Source organism: Artibeus jamaicensis, unplaced genomic scaffold (genome assembly GCF_021234435.1).
Source record: "Artibeus jamaicensis isolate MK-2021 breed Jamaican fruit bat unplaced genomic scaffold, CSHL_Jam_final contig_391, whole genome shotgun sequence".
Taxonomy (NCBI): domain Eukaryota; kingdom Metazoa; phylum Chordata; class Mammalia; order Chiroptera; family Phyllostomidae; genus Artibeus; species Artibeus jamaicensis.
In genome coordinates, this window is record NW_026521814.1 from 13,347,501 (window position 1) to 13,371,186 (window position 23,686).

The 23,686-nt window shown below is 53.3% G+C and overlaps 4 protein-coding genes across 4 annotated transcripts in view; 2 read left to right on the top strand and 2 right to left on the bottom strand.

The window, feature by feature from the left end:
* The window catches only part of LNPK (lunapark, ER junction formation factor), a 318,489-nt gene that overhangs the window by 151,215 nt on the left and 143,588 nt on the right, over window positions 1–23,686 (bottom strand). The window lies entirely within an intron of this gene.
* EVX2 (even-skipped homeobox 2) lies at window positions 2,131–5,706 on the bottom strand. The gene is made up of 3 exons (XM_037155858.2): window positions 5,280–5,706; window positions 4,118–4,389; window positions 2,131–2,844 (listed from the first exon to the last, which is right to left on the bottom strand). Exons 1-3 carry the CDS (start codon window positions 5,704–5,706, stop codon window positions 2,131–2,133), a joined length of 1,413 nt encoding a protein of 470 aa, XP_037011753.2.
* On the top strand, window positions 14,773–16,540 carry HOXD13 (homeobox D13). Its single transcript, XM_037155886.2, has 2 exons — window positions 14,773–15,547; window positions 16,290–16,540. The coding sequence occupies exons 1-2, from the start codon at window positions 14,773–14,775 to the stop codon at window positions 16,538–16,540; spliced, it is 1,026 nt and encodes a 341-aa protein (XP_037011781.1).
* Window positions 21,633–22,591, top strand: HOXD12 (homeobox D12). The gene is made up of 2 exons (XM_037155849.1): window positions 21,633–22,206; window positions 22,353–22,591. Exons 1-2 carry the CDS (start codon window positions 21,633–21,635, stop codon window positions 22,589–22,591), a joined length of 813 nt encoding a protein of 270 aa, XP_037011744.1.

A 23,686-nucleotide genomic window follows, 5' to 3' on the forward strand; every position in this document is an offset into this window, starting at 1 on the left:
TTGCCATTTCATTGGGAAATTCTCTGATATTTCATGGGAATATTTTAATAGACCCCAAGAGGAAATGTTTCCCCTTGAAATATTTTCAATTTGATGAAAATAATAATTTATCCTGGAAAGTGAATTCTTTCAAGTTTCCTGAAAGCCTATTTTTAGAAAGTGAATCTTTTAAATCCAGTGTCTTTAAAATAACAAAAATACGTCAGAATACAAATTTGAAATAAATCAGGAAATAGTGCCAATGGGTATATATGAATGTGTGTGTATCTCTTACATATGTATATGTTTAAGAGAACGGATATATATATATGTATATACATATATACATACATATATACTCACACACATACACGAATATGTAGGTAGCACACCTACATTTTAAAACACATACCCACTTCACTGGGTCTAAACATGCACTAGCAAGTTATTTTAGGGCTTCAACTCTTCAGAAAAATCTCATTATGTGAGGAGCGAAGTGGCTCTGCGGGGAGCATTATGGAAATATCTGGGCTTGATTTAATGAGGCTGTTCACATTGGCGGAATATCAACTTAACAGAGAAAAGTCTACCCAGGGCGTCCAAGTTACCAAAATGAAAATTGGCAATTGAGATGATAAGAACGTGGCTTTCTTCTGCGAAATCACTTCAGGTAACAGAGATAACATTAAATAACATACATTCTATGCACCAAGAACAATGTTTTATGTACCGAGTCTCTTATCCGTCTCTCCTAATGACTTCCCTTAGCGGGTTGTTAGTACTTGACAGCAGGTCTCCGTGCGGGGAACTTTTCTCCAATTCCACATTCAAAGGAGGTCCATCAGAGAGCATGATTGGCAATTTTCGTCATAATCTGCACATTATTAGCATCAAAATTGACGTGGCAGTTAACACTGGTGGGTTTTGATGTGCCTTTCTTCAAGTTCGAGGAAACCCCTCCAGTATCCGGGGTTGGCAGAGCGGGTCTCAACAACCCAGCGGTGGCTTTGCAGAGGCGAAGGCGCAAAACACATGCGTGAGAAATGTGCCAAAAAAACATTTTACCCGAGGAACAGCGAGCAAAAGGATGAAGGGACTAGAGTTCGAACTCAGACAAGTTTCTAAGGAAATGCTTCAGGATAATAGCATATACCTAGAGATTCAAGTATTTCCCAGATGAAGTGGAACCCGGAAGTTGGAAAACTGCGCTGAAAACGTTCCTCCAAACCCTCCAGCGATCTGTCCGTCTTGCCCTCCCCTTCTCTTCCCTTCCTTTCCTTTCCTTGCCCGGCTGCGGAAACCTCGTTAGCCATTACTTTGTGCATAAAATATTCAAGACGCCTTCCTCCCTAACCAAAAATCAAAAGAGGGAGCGGTGGTGGCTCGACAGAGAGGAGGCGAGACGCCGCCCCTTCCCACCTCTGCTTTGTCCTTCGCCGGGACGGCAGCCGCGGCCCCGCCGGCCTCCGCCCCGCACGCGGCAGACAGTTTCGCGGAACACCCCCGCAGCCGCGCGCGCGCTCGTCCTCCCTCCCGGCCTTCTCCTCGGACAGGGCCCCTAACAAGCTCAAGCTGAGAGAAAAATTGCCACCTACCCCTCACCCTCGTTTCAAGAAAAAAAAAAAAGTGGGGGAAAAAAGAGTAGCAGGAACCTCGGGGTGACTTTCCCTCCCTCCCTCACAAAGCACCAGCGCACCATTCCCCTCTTTGTTGTGGGTTTCCGCCGCTTCTGGCCACGTGGTTTGGCCGAGGAACCCGGGCCCGAGGGCCCCAGACCCCAGAGGAGGGGCTCGGGGACGAGGGGATTGTCTTCGGGAAGACCAAGAGCTCGAGACAGAGGCTGGAAGTGGGGCCTCGGCAGCAGAAAACATACTTGGAGAAGGGGAGGCGGCTGGGTAGCAAATACAAAAATAGATATAATTTGACGGGACACCCGCCATGCTTTCGCGCCCGCTCTTCCCCGACCACCCCCCACCCCGAGTCCCGACGGGTTCCCTTCGGCCTCCCACGCCGGGACGCCCCCTGCCGACAGCTTCAGCTGCGGGCAGCGCGCAGAGGGCATGTGAGCGCCCAGAGGGCGCGGAGAGCGCCGGGGAGACTCCCGGACACGCTCAGAGCGGCGGGCACGGCCCCCTGGCGGCGGCGACGTAGTTATCTGGTGAGCGGCGCCTCGTCCCTCTGGTCCGGCGGGCTCACGGCGGTCTTGCTAAGCACGGCGGCTGAGTAGGGCAGGAAGCCACTTTCAGAGCGCGGGGCCGCGGCGCTGCAGCCGAAGTCCGAGCCCCCGGCGGCCCCCGCGCCGCCGCCACCGCCTCCCCCGCCGGCCCCCCGAGAGCCCAGGGCCGCGGCGGCCGCTGCGGCGGCGGCCGCGGCCGACTGACTGCTGTGGCAACTGAGGCACGAGCAGGGCGCGGAGCCACCGCTTGGGGGCGCCCCAGCCGCCGCGGCAGAAGAGGCCGCGGCCGCCGCAGCGGCAGCGGCAGCGGCCGCGGAGGCCGCGCTGTTGAGCCCTGCGGCGGCCGCGGGCGTCTGGTAGAGGCCCGGGTGGCGGAAGCTGCACAGCAGCTCGGGCCGCGAGTAGGGGTGCGAGAGGGCGCGGAAGGTGTCCAGCGGGCGGATGGAAGTAGCGAAGGGCGACGAGGCCGCGGCCGCCGCCCCGGAGGCCGCAGCGGCCGCGGCCGCGGCCGTGACGCCCACGTGCGGGTAGTAGTGCAGTGGCACGTGCGAGTGGAAGGGGTAGGGCAGGCTTCCGGTGGCGGCCGCGTGCGTCATCATGTAGGTGTAGAAACTGGGGTCGGCCGGGTGAGGCCACGACATGGCCAGGCGCTGCCGCTTGTCCTTCATGCGCCGGTTCTGGAACCACACCTGCGGGGAGAGCCACGGCGCGGCCCGAGTTAGGGGGCGCCCTAGCCCCAGCCCGCGCCCCGGGTCTCCCCGCCCCCCCGGGACCGCTGAAGGAACGGGCCTGCTCCCCGCCGCCGGGATCCAGCTCCCAGGCCCCTCTGTCCTCCCAGCGGGGACAGAGCGGAGCGGGCGGCGGCGGGGACCGTCGTGGGCACACCCTCCTCAACGAAAAGCCGTCTACCTGTGTCCGACTGCTGCGGTCCGTCGGCTTTCTGCTCCCCTCCTTTGTGCTGCGTTTTCTCGTCCCAACCCGACCTTTCTTCTCCTTCCCGCCACCCACAGGTGCCAGTCTCTCAATCCCAGAATTCGCACGGGATTCTAGGCCGCCCTTGAAGAGAGGCCGGGGTGGCAGCTCTTACAAAAGGTCGCCACGCAAGGTGTTGAATCCTCTGAGCTGCAAGAACTTGCCCGGAGGGTAATGGATTCAATCTCGGTACTGAGGGGATGATTTTGTTGAAAACATTTGCCTCAAATGAGTGGCGGGGATAGCATCCTCTTAAACTTGGGAAGGGGACTTTTCTGTCCCTCCCAATCCGGTATCTAATGAAGACATCATTCTCTAAATAAAACAAAGCCCGAGGAAACCGGAGGTAGATCTCCGCACTCCTCCCCACCCCATGGAGTTTGGTGTTTTCTTTTTCTAGAGTGTCAGATGCTCCGTAAAGTATTCACCAAGTCGCCTAACCTCCTATCTATCTCTCCCGGTCGTACAATAAAATTAATCACTTAAAATATATAAATAAGGACAATTTCATCGCATTGTCTCTCTGGAGACAATGCCCCTTCCCCGATATCCAACAGAAAAATGTTTGGAAAACTACTTTCTTAACCCAATAGATTTTAAAAATACGGTATCCTTTTCTCCGTGTGGTAACAATTTATGTGGAAAATTAATCTCCAAGATCAAGAGCAAATGAAAAGTTCCATATCTGGTTCGTACCAGCGGAACAAAGACCAGCCAGCTCTGCGGCCCAGGGGGAAGTGGAGCCATGGACTTGGGGTAGCGGCGCCTGGACACCGGCGAACGGTCGCGGCATTCCGGGGCCTTCCCAGGTCAGCCGGACTGGTCAACCTTCTGATTCAGCAGCTGAGAAATAAATATGCCAATTCCTTTGGTGACTCTCCCCCGCGGGTTTTCAGGCCCCACCTAAATCTAGCCACCCAGAAAGGAGAAACAAAAATCAACCCAGACACCCCCAGGGAGGCTGGAACCGGCGCGTGCCGGAATCGATACCTTGATGGTGGTTTCTGGCAGGTTGAGCGCGGCGGCCAGCTCGCACCGGCGGGGCCGCGAGACGTAGTTCTCCCGATAGAACTCCTTCTCCAGGCGCGCGATCTGCTCGCGGGTGAACGCCGTGCGGTAGCGGCGCACCTGATCCGCACCGGAGCCCGAGCCGCCCAGCGCCGCGCCCCCGCCGCCGCCGCCGCCTCCGTGCAGGCTGCCGAGGCCAGAGCCCGCCGCAGACGTGGTGGTGGTGCCCGCGGCCGAGCCGCTCTCCGCGTACCCTGGCAAACAAACAGCGGGCCGCGCATGAGTCACTGCGGGGCCGCGATGCCGGCGCTGGGGCTGCGCGCGGAGGAGGGAAGCCAGGGGAGAAAAGCGAGGCGCTGCCTGAATTGATGGGGTCTGTCATGCTTATAAATTGCTGCCCTTAATGGAATCAATAAGTTTGGAGAACACTTCATAACCAAATAATAATAACTGCATTAGGGTGGTTCTTTAAAAAAAAATTGGAAAATTTCAACTCAGTGGGAAAATTGGCCGAAAGAAAATGCCTACATCTGGGCGTAGTTTAGAAAGCTCTGGCTTTGCCACGGTCTGGAGACCACCGAGCACCTTTCTGGACGGCCTCTAACCCTTCTGTGACTGTCTTTTAGGTTTGTTTAAAATTGTTTCAAAAGCCAGCAGCCGCTCAGACCGGAACCGTTAGAGGGTGAACCTTACTTTTCAACTCTTTTTCTTGGCTGACCCAAACGGGTCTCTCGGAGGCGCCCGGCGAGGCTCCCCCACGACTTATTCAGAATGCCCCCTCCACTGGGCCTTGGGAGCTCAAAGGCAGCGGAGTTCGAAGCAGCTGCTCGGGGCGGTCTTCCCCTAGTGCGACGCCGCGGCTGGCTGGGGGACCGGCTCTGGAGCCGCGCGCAGAAACACTTTCCCGGACCCCGGAGCCAGGGCAGGCCGGCAGGCGGGCCTGCAGTCCCAGGCCCGCGCCCCTGGGAGAGACTCAAGAATCAGAGCCCGAGGGCACGGTCCCCCGCAGGCGTCGCGCCCTGGCCTGAGCCAGAGGTAGCTTGCAGAGTGTGGGAGAAGGGCAAAGTCAACAGGAAGGGCAGGCAGCAGCCCCGGGGAGCAGGGAGGATGGGACGAGAGAGCGCGGCGCGGGCGGCGCGGTTACCTTTGCCATTGTTTTCCTTGAGCGGCGCGGTGCCGAGGCCGCCGGGGGAGCGCAGCGCGGAGCAGCCCACCTCCACGTCGCTGCTCATATCCGCCTCGCCGGCCGACTCTGAATAGTGGCCCGGCTTTTTGCGGCTGTCCGCGGCAGAGGCGATTTCGGAGGAGACGGTGCTTTCGCTGCCTGGGTGCTGCAGGTTGAACAAAGTGTCTATTTCGAATTTGCCCTTGGCAGGGAGGTCTCCCAGAGCGCTGTGCAGAGGGGCGGACGGCAGGCGCGGGCTGAGGCGAGCCGTGTGCTGCGAATTTTCCAGGGCCTCGAGCACTGCATTGCCAGAGGAGTCGGACAAATTGGAGAACCCCTTGCCGGCCGTGGGGCTGTGCAGCCCTCTCTCCATCAGAATCATCTCTTTTCTTATTCTTTCCATCATCTCAGCTTTCTAAAAATGTCACAGTGGTCCGGCTGTCCCGTCCTAATGATGGGCTGCGCCTAGGGCTAATTCTCATTCAGCCCCAGCGAGCGCCTCTAAATATTATTATCTCTTTTGGAGGGAGGCGGAAAAATTGTGGGATGCCAGAGCGAGGGAATGACTGGTCAAAATGACCCATACATCCTTCCGAGCCCAAGATGTCATTCATCAAAAAGTAGCGCTCGCTCGTCATTAAGGTACGAATGACGCCGTTCGAATAATCATTTATTGTAACAGGTTTATAAGCAAATAAATACACGCTCCTGTCAGTGGGTAATGAAGGCGGCTTCGGAGCAGACAAATAGATCCAGGTAGGAGGCTCGAAGAGACAAGAAGTGAGGAGGAAGGCTCCGGTCCTTTGCCCGCTCAGAGCCGGTTCTGCTCGCCCGGGGGTTTTGCCTCGGGGGTGAAATTGACAGTCTGATTAATAGAGCGCTCCGCGGCACATTTCCCCCTTCATTTAGGGGCATCATTACGCTCTCAGTTTGCTGGGTTGCCCCTTAGGTCCTAATCATGCAGCGCCTTCCTCATTTTTCCTCGGACACATACGTGTTAAATAATAGATAATGCTTTGATTTTTCCAGAGTAGATCGTCAGGAAGGGTTTTTGTTGTTGTTTGTTATTGTTTTTAACATTTACTATTGGGAGGGGATGAGGGGGGAACAAGGGGGAGGATGTAGGAAGAGTTGCATAAGGAGAAGATCGTGAGCTCTTGTCTGCATTACTTATCTTTTGAATTTCAGAACCAAACACGGCTTTTATTTAACGAATAGAACGCCCGCTTTTCTCTCTCCCCACGTCTTCGCCTCAGACTGGCTGCTGTTCTGCCACCCAGGAAAGGGAGAGAGACGGGGAGAGAGAGAGGAAGAGGGGGAGAGAGAGAGAGAGAGGACAAGGAGAGAGAGAGAGAAAAAAAAATATCTCGTAGACTTTTGAAAGCACTTTAGTGCTACGTGGCTGGGAGGTGCGTTGGGCCCGCGCTTCCAAACGGAAATCATTAGGTCCTCTCTGATTTTTTAACACTGCTTGCAGAGTGAGTTCTGAACTTGAAGTCCCGGGTTTTTTACTTTTATAATCTTGCTGATGGATAGGCTTCTCGCCTACGCATTTTCCCTGGGGGAAATAAACTCGGCTGGACGATTTCATAGCAGAATTCGACAGCTAACTTTAAACAGAGACGCGACTTACTGCACCATATGGGCCGCCCCTAATCCACTTTTTACGTTGCCAGCTTTCCACCTCCCTCCTCAAATCAAATTATTTGTGGCTAAATTGCCGGATTTTGAGGTCAAACTGGGGGGGGGGGTGCTTTTCCCCCTGCCATCCATCCTGCCGCCCTACCTTTCCCACTTAGCTCTTCTTCTCTCCCTCCCTTCCCCCGCCCCGGCCCCTTACCTGTAGGCCTGGGTATTCCCCGCGACTCCGGGCGCGGAGAGTCGCGGACCAGCCGTGCTGCTCCTCCTTATGGCCTGAGGTTGGTGGCTGAGCCTCTTGGCGATAACTTTGATGGTCATAATGACGCCGGTGGCAACCATTTTAGCGAAGATCAATCTTTGCTCAAGGCTGTTACACGTCTCCTCCTGCGCTTGCGCCCCACCCTGCCCGGACCCCAAATGCACTCTGCGGGTCCGCCCGCCCGCAGCCCAAAGGGAAAGATCCTCGGCCACGGGCAGGGACAAAAGAGGATAGAGACGAGACACTGAGGTCGGCCTGTGAGCTTCCGAAGCAGCCGAAAGACCCTGGCAATCCGGACACTGGGCGCGGGTCCTGCATCCCCGCCTCAGCACCAACCCATACCCCAATCCAGACCCCCCCTTTCCTTTTGGCTGCCACACCCAGCATATCGGGGTGTGTTAGGGGCAAATCCGGGATCTATTTGTCCATCTCTCTGTTGGCGCTTTCCTTTTAACCTTGGACCCGTTGGGGGCGCGTCAGGAATGTAAGGGGAGGCGAGGTGTGAAGTATATTTATATACATTTATATACGTAGTCAATGCCAAAAGTTTCTCTCCTTTTCCCCTCGGCGCCAACTTATTTCAACAACGCGAGCTTTGCTTAGAAAATCAATTCCACCTCTTTAAGGTAATAAACGTAGTTCTCCCCCAAGGTGAGAAATGGAAAGCTGGATAGGCAGGCAGTTGGAGAAGCTGGGGCGGGGGGGACGTGGAGTGTGCTTCAGGTACCAGAGGAGGACTTGACTGCGGTCCACGTCTGCCCTTGCCCCAGAGGCCGCCCTACTCCGAGCACTACAAGCCCATTTTGAGCCGGCTTTCCGGCCCTTCAAGCGGTCATAGATCAGCCTTCCTGATGCCCCCACCTCTCCCCCCATCCTCCACAACCCAGGCGCCCAACTCTACCCACTCCAGGCAGGCCGCACTCAGCGAAGGAGAGTCGTTGTCCAGGAAACTGGAAAGGGTACCCCCCACCCACCCCATCCCATCCCACTTGCTTTGGGGACTGAAAGGACACATCGATCCAAGCTTCGATCCGTGAGGGAAGACGAGGGGCCAAGGCCGTGGCTGGGGGTGGATTTGGGCGGAGGTGCGACTTGGGCGGAAGTCCCGTACGTCTTTATTGCTGTCGTTTGGCGCCCCCATCTGTTTTCCTCGCGGTTTCGGCAGCTGTGAGCAGCTTTCGGTCACAGAAGCCAAGGCCGAGAGCTGGGGTGGGTACAGCGACCCTTCTTCCTTTCCCCAGACAGTATGTCTCCCACTTTCTCCCATCCTCTGGCCCCAAAGTCTGCGCCAAACCGGACCTTGGTCTCTTGAAAAGGGGAAACACCATTTCTCAGGGACACCTTCATTCATTAGGGTTTTGAAAACTACATCGCACCTTTTAAATACATAACACTAATACTTTGTATTCTAGCATGTTTATTACGAAAAGTATATTGGAGAACATGTCAGGGAAACTGCTCACAGTAAAAATCACCTATTATTTTTCACTAAACTGAGTTTAGCAGACAATGTTTCATAGGATGCAGTGAAGATTAATTACATTACAATATTTAATGTCCCTTCATTAATTTAGATTCCACGCCTACCAGTAGTAGTAATATTGGTCAACTTATATATAGCTTTTACTCAGAAGTTACAGGTGCTTTTTATGTACATTATTATCTCCTATGAAGTTCACAGAAACTATAGGGATTGATTGTATTATTATCCGTTTCTCAGAAATGAGAAACCTTCCATACAGAGAAGTTGGAGGATTTGCTCCTGATTTAAACTTTAACAATATCCATGTTGTAAGGTATGTTTTGGGTAGGGGTCTTTTTATTGTTTTTCTCACTTTTTATGTATTGTTTAAATTCGGTCTACCTTGAAGACATTGAGTCTGTGTAGGGTAGTGAGAAGATTATTAATACAGTGATGTTGGTGTTTATTTTTTTAATATTTTATTTATTTATTTTTTAGAGAGAGGGGAAAAGGAGGGACAGACAGATCAGAGTACGGGAGAAACATCAAACCAGCAACCTTTCAGTTCACAGGCCAGCACTCAACCCACTGAGCCACACCAGCCAGGGCCCGTTGGTGTTTGTTAATGAAATACCCAAACCTTACACTTCTCCCAGAAAGTCAACAGTGAAGCTAGGACTGGCCTTGTCAAATGTCTCCACTTATTTTAGACACAGCTTTTGGGCCATCAAGGCCTCCTACCCACTACCAAGGTACAGGCCTCAATAAAACAAGACAAGAAGTCACCCCACACCCCGGTGGTTTAACAGGAATTTTTAAGGTGCATTGAAGGTGAGGATACAGAAAGGACTTTCTCCAAATGATCTAAAAAGACAAGTTTTGCTTAAAAAGATGAATTACATAAAAGAGGCTTAATTTGGAGGGAGGAAAAGTAGGCCTTCAGACTAAATATTTGTTTCTTGAGGAACTGCGGGTGCTGTACTTTTGGTTGACTGAAGATAATAAAAATTCGTCGGTGCTACCGGAGAGGAGGGGGAAAGAGGAGCACCTGGTCCACTGGGGCCTGACTCCCGTCTTCTGCGTGGAAGGCTTCCGAATAATGGGGCCCAAATCACGCGGGCTTGCTTTGGGACCCAGGCTCGCTAGAGGCCTGGGTCTGCTGGATGGGCCCACACAGCAGGATGGCAGAGCCTAGGCTGTGAACCCTGGGCACATTTTCTTTACTAAGTGAGGTCCCCATGGCTTGGAAGTTTCGGTTTATAAGTGAAGATGCTGGTTTGGGGACTCCAGGCAGAACTCCTTACTGTCTGTCGACTTTTTGCTGCCATCCCTGGCTGGACAGCTTCAAGTTCTCTGCCTCTCCCAGGTCTCTCTGGCTGCTTTTATTTCTCCTCCCCCTTCCTTCTACAATCCCCCACCCCACCAGGGAAGGCCAAGGGTGTTGGGTGGAGGGTGGAGGAGTACTTTCTCCATGCATTTGGGGGGCTCCCCAGTCGTGCTGCCTGTTGGAAGCTTGTGCGCCCTGAGATGCGACAGGAAAACTTGCAGGGACATCTAGCGCCAGGCCTGGGGAACTGCGCGACGCCCATCCGGGAAGCTAAGCCTTACCGCCTGCCCCTTTTCCTCTCTCCCTGCGCCCCGCATCCCACCCCACTCCCGCCCCTTGGTGATTAGGCATTTCCCCAACCTTCATTCCTTAGCTCTGCAGGTGACCACCAGCGGATTCCCCTGTTGAGGCAGAGGTTTCTGCATAACAGGGGGAGGAGGGAGAGTGTAGAAAGAGGGAAAGAGAGACAGAGAGATTCCCTTTCATCCCAAAGGGCCAAACGAGTGAGCACTTTCTGGACTTCAGTTAACAATATTGCTAGACAAGTGTATTCCGGGCACAGTCCCAGGACCTTGAGATGTGAACAAAACAGCAGAAAATTATTTGCAGTCCCTGCTTTTGTTTTGCGAAAAGAGCAACAAGTACCCAGGGTCCCCAGTCCCGGGTCCACCCTCTAGCGCCCCATTCGCAGTGACATTAGTGCTTCTCTGAGAAGGAAGATGATGGCTGTGTTTAATTCCCTCCATTAATGGAGGAGTGCTTTCCATGCCCAACAAGGGCCAGCTGCCTTGTGGGAGGCAAACTTAGTTTCACCAAATAACGCTTCGGGTTTGGAGAGGGCTTTCTTTGTTGCAAACAATTTACACTTAATAAAGCCTAATACTGTTGTTAAATCCAAACAGCATGTCTCAGACCTCAGGATTCCACTGTCTGGTTTTTGCTGTAGACCCCTTTCTTCACCCTGGGTTTGTTGGTTTGATTTTTTTTTTTAAACAAATCCTTTTGATATTTCCAGCCTGAGTAAAACTGGGTATTGTCTGCAGAGGGAAGATAAGCTCCAAAGTTGTCAGGGCACAGACTTGGTTAAGAACACTGTCCAGCCAGATCCACTGGATTTAAAACTTCACTTTGGAGCTAAGACTCTTATTTCTACACCGAAGTTTTGGCTTCTTAGAAGTTCATTTGGAAGGTGTCCTGCATAATATTTTCAAAGGAGTCCCCAGGACCCTGCCCTGACAGGACTCGGTAATTGTTGCTCTGGCTCTAATGGTCACCGATTATGTGGTTAATTGAGGTCACCACTTTCTTGGCAAGCGGAGGAACTTACGTTCTTCAATAGGGCTCAATCAAAGGCTGCATCGACCCATTTCCCACCCCATGACAAGAACATAATTTTAAGGACCATCTACAAGGAGGAAAAGAGGATGTGACTTTCAGACTGCCCCAAAGGGTGCTTGTGGAGAGAAAGGAAGAAAGGGAGTAAGTTATGGAAGAAGAGAGCAGAGCTGATCTGACTCTACCCCTGAAAGAATGGAACTTTGAACAATGAAGGGTCATCCTGAGTTTCTCACCAAAATCAGGAAAGGTAGCAAAACTGGTTTCACTGAATACCAACCACATCAGTGTCTGGAGACATTAATGGCTGCAAAAGATTTTCATTTAACAAAGACGATTTTTGTCGTTAAACCCCAAACCTAATATACCCACGCATATACACAGTCTGTGCTACCGGGTAATTTAAGAAAATTATTCTTATTAGGTTTAAACCTGAAATCGGCTCAGACGCAGGGTGTACAAACTAAATGAAATGTTTCTGTAAATTCAGCCTCAAAATTCTTTCCTAACTACCACCCCCGCTTGTAAACTATGTGTCTTATTGGTTCATAAAAAGAGCAGCCCTGACTTTGCCTGGTACTCAGCCACAGCCCCATAATCCAACAGCAGCAGCTGACCTGGGGTGCTGGGTTTAGGAGCTCCCATAGGGTCCTGCCAGAGCCTCTGTCCCACAGGGAATTCCCTCTCTCTGGAATTTGGGCTACACTGGAGGCAGGTACCCTAGCGGGACAGCAATAGGCAATGTTCCTTATTATTCAAAGTCTCCCTGGTCTCTGAACAGTCACAAAGTTAGGCAGACAAACCCCACGTCTTGCAAGAGTCCCATAGGGCAACTGGAGGCAAAAAGCACCATTGAGAAGTGTCTTTCAACTACAGCATGAATTCAGACTTTCCTCCCAGTCCTGCAGAACTTAATTTGCTGCACAGATAATAAAACCAGAAGTGAAGGGCTTTCTAAAAACTGCAAAACTTGACAAGTTCTTCCTTCCATATTTCAATTTGACTTTATTTTTAGCATATAATCAGTTTTTAAAGGGTATTTATCAGATAGAAAATACCCTCAGACGTGCCAGGGCACCAGATCACAGGGAGGGTTAGTTTTAAGAGACTGAAATTTCATTGGTTCCAATTATGCCCTAGAAATATTTCAACAAATCTGCTTTTTGAGGTCACAGAAAAAAATTTCAAAGTATCTCTATATTTCCCTCTCTGAGAAAACAGAAGGAGACGAGGGAAAAGTAAAAGCATTTCAGGGTAGCATCCCATGATTAGTTTGGTACCAAAGTGTTGGGTAAATAAAATCCAATCAGACTCTTCCAAAAAATCAGTAACTCTGTCACCTAGCCTTGGCTGGCATTTTGTTGTCATTGTCCTTGTTTAATGCCAGTGCAGCTTCCATTGCTAACTTTTGCTTTCTCTCAAGTAGCCAAAATTGTTTTTATTAGCAAATGCCCATACCCTGTGATTTTCTGCAAATGTTTAGGGTCCTCCTGTCTCAAATTGATCGTGAACATGTCTAGGACTTCAAAAAGGTCAGATTCTCCCACTTTTCCTTCCCAGCACCCCTCTCATAACTTTCCCCTTTATTTGAGCCTTTTATGGTTACTGGGTTTTGCATGTCAACACTCTCAACACCAGCAGCCCACCCTGCAATGCCAGGCCAGGCCCAGAAGGGCTCTTTTACTCTGCCCCAGTAAAAGGCCCAGGCTCTTTTATTCTGCCCCATCCAGATTCTATCTCGGGCTAGGAACGCGGTGGCTAGGTGACAAGCTGGCCTCACCAAGCACTCAGGGAGTGATTTTCTTGGAGATAGTCTGGCCTGGGGAGTTGATAGTACAGATTCAAATGGGCTCTTTCTGAGGGCTCCTACACCCATTCCAGAAACCTCAGTTAGTTGAATGGCATTCCTAAAGTGGAACCCTGGATTTACCGAAAGACTCACACCAGCTCCCTGTTACTGGCTGAGATGGAGGATGGTGGACTGGGGCTCAGTGGCTGAGGAATGGCACAAAGGAATGAAGAGGGGTCAGGGCTGTGATCCTTGACATCCCCGCCATGCTGTCTGCAGCCCGCTCTAACCCCTCCAGTTCAGACCTCGTGGCTCTGGGCTGCTATCACCAGCCCCAACTTTGCCTGGTGGGGGGAAACCCACCCCTCTTAATTTACCCCTCTCAGGTCTCTGCAGTAGGCAGCTTGGAAAAGAAAGCGAAACAAAGGTCCTTGGGAAAGTGAAGTTTTCAATTAATTGGTGTGAGTGACGGGCGGAGGGGGGGGCGGTGGAGGCTCCAAAATGCAAGAGACTAGTCAGCTGCAGGCGAGGTGCATAACTTTTGCTCCGGGCGGCTGAGTGGCTTTCGTCTGGATCCCTCAGTTGAGTCTTCCTGCGCTTGGGGAGGCTGTGCCAGGCCTGGGAAGCCCAGCTCGGGAGACGGCTCCCAGCTGGCCCGACTGTAAGGGAGAATAGTGTAGACCAGACGTCGGACTTTTCTCGCTGATAGAGAGATTGTCAGGTTCCCGAGCCGAATCTTTCCGTCTTCTTGACTTATTCGTAAGTCTCTGCGCCTAGCCCCAACGGCGCTTTGTGAGCATTTTCCCGGCAGACAGTATGTGTATAAGCAGGGTCCGCTGCAATTGGCCTTAATTCGGAGAATCTCCTGGGATAACATGGGTGATATACCTTTGCCCCCGTAGCAAAGCTGGGAAAATTAGCTCCCTCAGGTTTGGGGGTCTAGGTTAGCTAATCCGAGCGACTAAGCAACAGGATTTAAAAAAAAAAAAAAGGTCTGTTTCCAAATTCTGACCATCTCTGTCGTTCGCCTTCATTTAGTTGTGCAGCTCAGGGAGCCGCGGAGAGGTGGCAAAATAGCCTTGGCGAAGAAAAGGCACAGGCCTCAGCTCCCGCCTCAGTCGCAAACAGGGCCTAGGATGGTTAGTCGCGCAATCAGCTCGTGGGGGTGGCTGCAGCGCGAACGCTAGTGTCCCCGGGAGGGCGGGAAGGGAAGGTGGGCTGCGCAACGGGCTGGGGAGGGGTGGGGGCCAGGGTGGGTGGGTCCAGTGGGGCCCGGGCCCGGAGCCAGGCTCTCCCGCGCCCCCACCCCCACGTGGCCCCGTGCAGCCAATGGCACGGCCCGGAGCAGGAACCCTCCGGGAGGGAGGCGGCCCCCCGACTGGCCCAGGCCCCCTCCCAACCTGAACTTCGTTTTTATAAACGTCCCACGATGAGCTAACCTGTTGGAGGGCGGGCGGGCCGAGGGGAGGCGGGAGGCTTACTGAGGGAGAGAGAGAGAGGGAGAGGGAGAGAGCAAGAGAGAGAGAGAGAGAGAGAGAGAGGGAGGAAGAGGGCGGGAGCGCGAGAACCAGAGAGAAAGGAGAGGAGGGAGGAGGCGCGCTGCGCCATGGTGTCCTGCGCGGGGCCAGGGCCAGGGCCAGGTCCCGGCCAGGCCGGGCCATGAGCCGCGCCGGGAGCTGGGACATGGACGGGCTGCGGACGGACGGTGGGGCCGCCGGGGCGGCTCCGGCCTCCTCTTCCTCCTCCTCCTCCGTGGCGGCGGCAGCGCCCGGCCAGTGTCGCGGCTTCCTCTCCGCGCCAGTGTTTGCCGGGACACACTCCGGGCGTGCGGCGGCGGCAGCGGCAGCGGCAGCGGCGGCCGCCGCGGCCGCCTCGGGTTTTGCATACCCTGGAACGTCTGAGCGCGCGGGCTCCGCCTCATCCTCGTCATCTTCGGCTGTGGTCGCAGCGCGCCCGGAGGCTCCCTCCGCCAAAGAGTGCCCTGCCCCGGGCACGGCAGCTACAGCGCCCCCGGGCGCCCCAGCTCTGGGCTACGGCTACCACTTCGGTAACGGCTACTATAGCTGCCGCATGTCGCACGGTGTGGGCTTACAGCAAAATGCTCTCAAGTCGTCGCCACACTCCTCGCTGGGAGGCTTCCCGGTGGAGAAGTACATGGACGTATCAGGCTTGGCAAGCAGCAGCGTACCGGCAAACGAGGTACCCGCGCGAGCCAAAGAGGTGTCCTTCTACCAGGGCTACACGAGCCCCTACCAGCACGTGCCTGGCTACATCGACATGGTGTCTACCTTCGGCTCCGGGGAGCCTCGGCACGAGACGTACATCTCCATGGAGGGCTACCAGTCCTGGACGCTGGCCAACGGGTGGAACAGCCAGGTGTACTGTGCCAAGGACCAGCCACAGGGCTCCCACTTTTGGAAATCATCCTTTCCAGGTAAGGACTTTGGGGGGAAAGCGGGGAGCACTGCGGGGAAGGGAAGAAGGAAAAGAAAGGACTTGCGGTGTATGTCCCTACTTCGGAGTGGGCGCCAGTCCTCCTTTGCCCTACGAGGGTTGTGGAACAGTTCCTCCAGTTAGAGTGAAATCTGCAAACTCCTCTTTTGATTTAAACTGCCTCCTTCGCAACCTTTTTCTTGTTGTGTACGGGCACAGGCCTGTTTTTCGCCTAAAGCTGAAGGTCTTTGCATGCCCTTTGCTCAGTCAGGCCTTGGTCTCCTCCCCAAAGAGGTGTCACAGAATTGGGCCCTACTTTTCAAGGACATGAACGCCCCAGAGGAACCACTAAAGCTCACAAATTTAAAACACTGGAACACAAGAAATCAAAGCTTGAACAGCCTGTATTTTTTTTAAAGTCTGTGTATGGTTTGTATGTGCACCACCGGTATTTGCAGAAACTATCCTTATGAGCATCCTCAATAACCATGCCATCAAATCACAGACTTGTTAAGATGCTGGCTTGAGAAACCATGATGATCCATCCAATAGGCTTTCACTTTGAAGTGTAAATAATCCTTCTTTAATAACATATAAATTATGTCTGTGTAAATAATAAGAACACATTAGTAAATAGCCTGGTTTTCTTTAGTCCCTGTAGCCCCTCCAAACACATACACAGTTCCCAGCTGGGTGCTCTGGATATTCTGGTCTAATTTTTTCCGTTCTGTTTTTTATACCAGGGGATGTGGCTCTAAATCAGCCAGACATGTGTGTCTACCGTCGGGGGAGGAAGAAGAGGGTGCCCTACACCAAACTTCAGCTCAAAGAACTGGAGAATGAGTATGCCATTAACAAGTTCATTAACAAGGACAAGAGGCGGCGGATCTCGGCTGCCACAAACCTATCCGAAAGACAAGTGACCATTTGGTTTCAGAACCGAAGAGTGAAAGATAAGAAAATTGTCTCCAAGCTCAAAGATACTGTCTCTTGATGTGGACCAGCTTGGCCACAGAGCTGTTTAAATGCTTTCCGTTGTCTCCAAAAGACCTTTGGAAAGACTTGAATATGTATTTAATTCTCCCCATCCCCCAGCCAGTAATGGCAAACTTTGTGAATTGTTTTTCTCTCTTCCCCTTATCTGGCTCTAAAACTTTTTGCTACCCCACCTGACTTTGTAGTTCTGTTTACTTGTTTATTATTGATTTTTTCCTTTTCTAGGTTTATTTTTATGATGTTTTCAATGTTCTGTTTCTCCCTCCAGGCCAGTATAAAGGACTTGAAGTATTTTTGAATACCCCTGCCCCGTGAATTTCAGAAATGTCATTCGTTTTCATTTTAGGATTTTATTTTTTAATTACTTTATATGCTTGTTTCCAGCACTGATTATCTTCATATTCCACTAAGGCAGAACGATTTGCAGTCATTCATATCCTGTGATTAGGTAATTGAATCATTAGCTCTCAGCAGTTGCCTTGAGGCAAGTGAAAACAGCTCTGGGCAGGCAGGACTCCAGGGTCACTGGAAATGCTAAAAAACAGGAGGCTGGAGGTACTGTTATGGCTTTAAAAGCAGCTACCTTATTAAATAGGGTTTGTATCGGTATTGGAATGAAGACAATCTTTCTGACTTCGAGTCTTTCACTTGCTGTTGTAAATGTTTAACATACCATGTAGATTTGTGCTTTTACGATCTTTAATTTGAAAATAACGTGTCCTCATGGATGACTTCATTACCCCAGCTCTAGGTGCAAATATTTAAATGGTTGCAATTATGAACGGTATAAATGCACCCCCTCTCCTTGGCCTCCAGTCTGTGGAACTAAAATTGAGGCCATCTCTTCCATCCCCTAAAAAAGTGTCCACCCAAGGCCACATGGGTGGGGACTTTTATCCAGAACCCAGTGAAGAACTTCACCATCAGAACAAATGTATTGGGCCTCTTTCAAAGCTGTAAAACATCTAACAAATGCAAAACTTGTGGAGCTCTAAGGTCCAAAAAGGAAAAAAAATGTTTCTGAAAGTGATAACTACTTTTAAAGTGCTGCATATTTATACAACTGAGAGATTATTTTTGTAGATGAAATGTCTGTGAGCTGGGATGTGTGAGCAGTGCTTCAGGCATTTAAAAATCACTTTTTACTCCTAGGGAGATGCAAATAAACAGAACTCTCTTATTTCCTCTGAGTCTCTATACATTTATTTTCTCTCCCAAGCTTCTGTTGACGCTAGAAACTGCTCTTATTTATTGTAAAATCTTGTTAACTGAAACTCTATGCTGTTCCCTCTGTATGAAGAAAACTCAGCACTATCTCTGGTCTGGGAAGCCTCTCCACTTTTGCTACTCCGCCCCACTTTTCCGAGGCTTTAACATACACAGTAATGTCTTTACAGGAGGGTATAACTTGCGGTGTCTAAAATGATATTTTTTACCAGACCACCTTAAAAACATCTCCAATAAAATTTTACTCCTCTCAATATTACCAATGTATTCAAACAATTTCATTTTTAAAGTCAATATGTATATGCCAGGTACAGAAAAACATGCTCACTCAGAGGTTTTCTTCCTCGAAAGGCTGTAATAAATATCTACTCTAGGAAGGTCTTAAAATTAGACGTATCCATATTTGGCAATTAAAAAGGAAACATTTCCCTTTATGCCTTATCGCCTTCCCCCGGCACCCCGCACACAGCAGTTGTAGGCTGAAACCATAATTATACAGCCGAACCTCTAGACGCAATTTTTAGGCACTACGATCTTTCGTTTTGCCTGTCAGGGAAATGGCCGTTTAGGGAAATAGGTTGCCTCTTGGTTGTTAGCACGCAGGCACAATCAGTTAATTTAGTGGTTGCTAACTTTTTGATATGTGAGCTTAATACAGATGTTTAAAACGTCACACAATATGTAAACTCTTCTGGCGGGAGGGCTCCTTTAGTATCTGCCAGAGAAAAGAGCAGAGATCACAGGTTCGAAGCTACTTTCGATTTCTCTGGCCTTCTTGATTTCTCTCCTATCTTGCAACGGATTGCGGGGCAGTCAACTTCGTGTTAATACTGAGGGAGAGACAGAGAGATACATACGGGGGGAGAAACGAGAGGGGAGGGAGAGAGAGAGAGAAGTGACCAACATTCAATCTCTGGAGAAAATGGGGCCATACCGTCCCGACCTTCCACTTTGTGAAGAATTACTAACATTTGCTGGTTTTCTCACAAGATGTGTTTTCATCCGAAACAGGCCCGTTTTCCCTTGTTCTCCCGTCGTCGTCGTACCCGTCACCCCCACCCCCTTCTTTTGTGTAACGTCCAAACTCCGAGGCCCATTTCTCGGGTCCGTTTGTCAGGTTTCCTGTAAGTGGATGGAGGGAATTGCCTCGAGGTTTTTCTTTTAACTGCAGTTTCCCCGTCAGTTTCCCTCCGCCTAAGAGAAATGGGAGGTTTGCTGAAGATTAAAACTGCGCTCAAACACTCTCCCGGTGGAATTTGAATTGAAGGCTAAATCAGTAACAGATGAACTTTGTTATTTATATGAATTCCTTTTATATTCCGAGTGGGAGGGGGGAGAGGAACGGGTCGGTGGGCCGGGCGTTGCGAGGGAGGCCCGCAGGACGCCGCCACGGCCCGGGCGCTTCGGGCAGCGGAGCTCCGGGCGGAGCTGCTCTGCCTCCACGTGCGGACCGAGAGCCCGCAAGGGCAGCGCCTCCGAAACCCGGCAGGTTTCGAGCGCCGCTGCTGGAGAATCAAGGCTCGCGGTTTTGCGCGTGATTTTAGAGGCGAAGGTGGCTTTGGAGCCGGGACACACCGCTAGACAAAGGCGGGGTGGGGGGGGGGGCGCCGCGACGCTTCCCCGCTTCCCCACGTCTGGCGGCCGCCGAGTCCCTCTGGCCTCGCAGTCCGGGCCAGCCTGGCCGCCAGAGCTCCGGCTTCCCGAGCCGCTCGGCCGCGCCTGGCAGCGGGCCGTGACCGCAGAGGCTGCAGACCCCGGGCCGGCTGCGTCGTCCTTCACTGTTGATCTTGACCGTGTGGCTGCTCCACGTCAGGCGTGGAGCTCGCTCGCCATCTCCTGGGCAGTTGGTGGCATTGGCAGAGCTCGCGGTTTAGCTCCGCGACGAAGTTTCCTTTCCCAGTCTCCAGTTTACCAGCCGAGCCTCCTGCTTCCACCCCCCACGCCCCACCCCTTGCCTCCCTGTTCCCTGTCCCCGGCTCCCAGCTCCACGCATACAACTCTGCCTGCTGGACCTCGGAAATCATAAACTCAAGAGATGAGGTGGTGACTGGGCACCATTGTGAGCCAAGGAGAAATGAAGGGAGTCTAATTCGTTCTAGTCTTTTTCTGTTTCTCACTTAGTTCCTATCTTTAGTCCCCAGGGGCCGACCGCAGCCGTGCGACTGCTTAAGGGTCCGGAGTAGACTTGGAGATACCGGAGAATCTCCGTATATACTGAAACGGGAGGAGGGGAGGCGTCAGGGACCCACGGAGCCGGAGCTCACGGACCTGGGGAGGCTGTAGCTCCTTAAAAACAAAGCGAGTTTCCAAAAGTGAGAGCCCAGGCCCCCTAGGTCCCTAGGAACGGCGGTAGCAGCTTGCGTCCACCACCCCCGCCCCATCACCAAAGGGCGGGGAGCCGCGTGCGTCTCCGTCTGAGTTCCTAAGGCAACTGACGGAGCCTGGAAGAGCCGTGGACGTGCCCACCCCACCCCCTCCCCCGCCCTAGAGCGGGAGGAAGAGGCCGATTGCGTTCCCCAGAGCCGCCCAATTGGTCGCCATAACTCACACAATAAAGTCGCAGCGCGGTGGTCAGCCTTGCCCTCCGGCGGCGCTTGTGTGGTCTCAGTGCCGGAGCTGGCGGTCTAACCAATTCCAGCTTGGCTCCGGGACCGCTAGGCGGGCTGCAGGCCGGGGCGGGCTCCAGCCACCGGGTCGCTGGGGGTCTTGGGACCCCAGGCAGGGGAGGAGGACCCCTGACCCTCTGGCCAGACCAGACCCAGGGCCTACTGCGGGGGCTGCCACAATGATCCCAGCAACAGAGCGCTGCCCCGCCCACCTCCGTGTTCTCCAGACCCCGGAACCCGCCAGCCTCCCGCGGCCCTGGAGGCGATGAGGGCGGAATGCAGCCGGCCCTCTTCCTCCTCGGTGTGCCCCGCTGTTCCTGACCCGTGGCTCTGACTCTTCTCTCCTTCCACGCCAGGTCGGGGGCGGGGGCGGGGGGGGCGGGAAGAAGCTCGGCCTACTCTGCCTGCCACAGAGTGGATGAACACCTTGGACTTCTGGTTTGCAGGATGTAGTCGCCACGATGACTCCTGGCTATAAAAGGAATGTAGCCTTTGGCCAATCCAGCGGCCCGGGCCAGCCTCCCCAGGACCACAAGGCTTGGCCACGAAGAAGCACCCAGGAGTGGTGTGAAGCTTCCTTCCTAGGAATCGAACTCGGGAGAGTTCGTGATGCACTTCTCAATCAATAAACCTCTGGGACTGTGCCTGGAGCCTGGGGCCCAGGGCTCGGGCACTTCGTGGGTTTTCGCTCTGAGATGCCCTGCGAAGAGCTCTCTCCACAGAGACGGGACTGGGAGGGATGGGTTAGGGGAACTATTGCTCAGGGCTAGGGACAGAGCTGGTGGCCCCACCAGACCACGGGATCTTGGGGCAAACTGAGACTCACGCGGTACTGGAAAGGCCTCGGCTGTAACTTAAAGCTAGTAGAAGCCAGCCTGGCCCAGGTAAGCAGCGAAAAATGAGAGTGTAAAGCTAATCAAGACCAAGAAGGGTCCCAAGGGACACTTGGGCAAAGGCACCCTATGCCTGATGTCCCCAGCTCCTGACACTGGGCCTGGAAACTTCAGCGGTTTCACCTTCAGCTCAACGTGCCTTAGCTCTCTGCCTGGCAGGCTTGTCCTTCGCCATCGAATATTGCGGGTGTTATCATAATACCCCGAAGGGGGGGAAAACGGGTCGGGGGGATGTAGGCGGTGCTGAAATGACCGGCTTTGAAGAACCTGCAGGCAAAGTTTCGTCCAATCGTCTGAGCCTGTCCTCTTATTCCCGGTTGTAACTAAATACTGCTGCGAGCACAGCCGAAGCCCTTTGTTGGAGATGTGTGAGCGCAGTCTCTACAGAGCGGGCTATGTGGGCTCGCTTCTGAATCTGCAGTCGCCCGACTCCTTCTACTTCTCCAACCTGCGGCCGAATGGAGGCCAGTTGGCCGCACTTCCCCCCATCTCATACCCTCGCGGCGCGCTGCCTTGGGCCACCACGCCCGCCTCCTGCGCCCCAGCGCAGCCTGCCGGTGCCACCGCCTTCGGCGGCTTCTCGCAACCCTACCTGGCTGGCTCGGGGCCTCTTGGGCTGCAGCCCCTTGGCGCCAAGGACCGACCCGAAGAGCAGGCCAAGTTTTACACGCCCGACGTGGCCGCAGCGCCTGAGGAGCGTGGCCGTTCGCGGCCGCCCTTTGCCCCCGAGTCTAGCCTGGTGCCCTCGGCCTCTGGTCTCAAATCCACCAAGTACGACTACGCGGGTGTCGGCCGTGCCGCGCCAGGCTCTGCGGCCCTGATTGAGGGGACCCCCTGCGCCGCCGGCTTCAAGGACGACACCAAGGGCCCGCTCAACTTGAACATGACAGTGCAGGCAGCGGGCGTCGCTTCTTGCCTGCGACCTTCGCTGCCCGACGGTAAACGGTGGCCATGCTCCCCGGGCCAGTCAGGGCCGGAATGGGAGGTGGGATGCAGGGTCCAGTGTGTAGGGGGAGGAAGCCTCCGGGGGTGGGCAGGCAGCAGGGAGCGGGCTGGGCTGACTTGGGTTGGGGCTGTGTTGCAGGCCTGCCGTGGGGGGCGGCCCCCGGGAGGGCCCGCAAGAAGCGGAAACCCTACACGAAGCAGCAGATTGCGGAGCTGGAGAACGAATTCCTCCTCAACGAGTTCATCAACCGGCAGAAACGCAAGGAATTGTCCAACAGGCTGAACCTCAGCGACCAGCAGGTCAAAATCTGGTTCCAGAACCGTCGTATGAAGAAGAAGCGTGTGGTGCTGCGCGAGCAGGCGCTGGCGCTGTATTAATCCCTGGCCCAGCCGAGGCCGGTTCTGCTTCTTTGAGCCCGAGTCTGGCGTGGAGGAAGATCTGGGACTGGGGCTTTTCCTGCCACTCCTCAGCTGATCCTAGGTACCCTCCTGCTCTGGCTGCAGCCCGGAAAGCCAGTAGGAGATTTGGAGACCTGGCCAGTAGTGCCTCCCGGCTTTCCTTTTTCCGGAAGGGGCTGTGAAAGTTGCAGCACAACCTTGGCGCGAGGGTTCTCCAGTGGGATCCTGGGGTCACCTGTCTTTGCTTTTGGCCAAGGCATTTACACCTGGACTCACTCCAGCTCCCTTTTACTTGGATTTCTGCTTTTGCCTAGTCTCCCTTTTCCCTTTTCCCCAATTCTTTCTGCATTTAGCAGACACCTAGTTAGAACTCAGAATGGAACTGAATTTAGGAAGGGCTTCGGGGCGAAGTGGAAAAGGGCTGTGGACACAATCCTGTCTCTTTGCAGCCAAAGCCCCTTATGGCAAAGCCAGAATCACGATGCTGGAGAAAGGAAAGTGTACCATCACCACCACCCTCTGTCTTCCCTGGCTGGTTTGAGAGGACAAAAGCCCCCCTAGACCTTCAGATCTTGGGAGGAAAGGGGAGGGAGTGCGGCCGTACAAACTCAGAGACATCTCGGAGTTCAAGCTGGACTGGCTCCTCCAGCTGGGCGAAATGGACTGGATACTTCTTTCCCAGGAATGGGCAAGGGAGGCTGGGGTTCCATGGCAAACTGCACTTCCTAGCCAAGACTGGTAAAATTCCCCTACTTCTCTCACTTCCTCCACACATGCCTCAGCCAGAGCCCTGTGCTGGGTAACTGGGTTCCAGAGCTGAGCTCTGATGAGGAGATGCTCGTCTGCTTTGAGGCTGGGCTGCAGTGGAAGGAGAGAAAAATGTCAAGAGGCAGGAGAAGGGAGTGAGCAAGGGGGGCAGGGGGGGCCTACATTCCAACTGTAAATATGGCTTTCCTGTCAAGGTGGGTAAAGGTGTCAACATGTCTTTCTTTCTTGAATTATAGTAATAAGCCACTGCAGGAAGAAGTGAAATCTCCTCCTCCACCAGGCAGGGGGTGGACAAGAAAGGAGGTC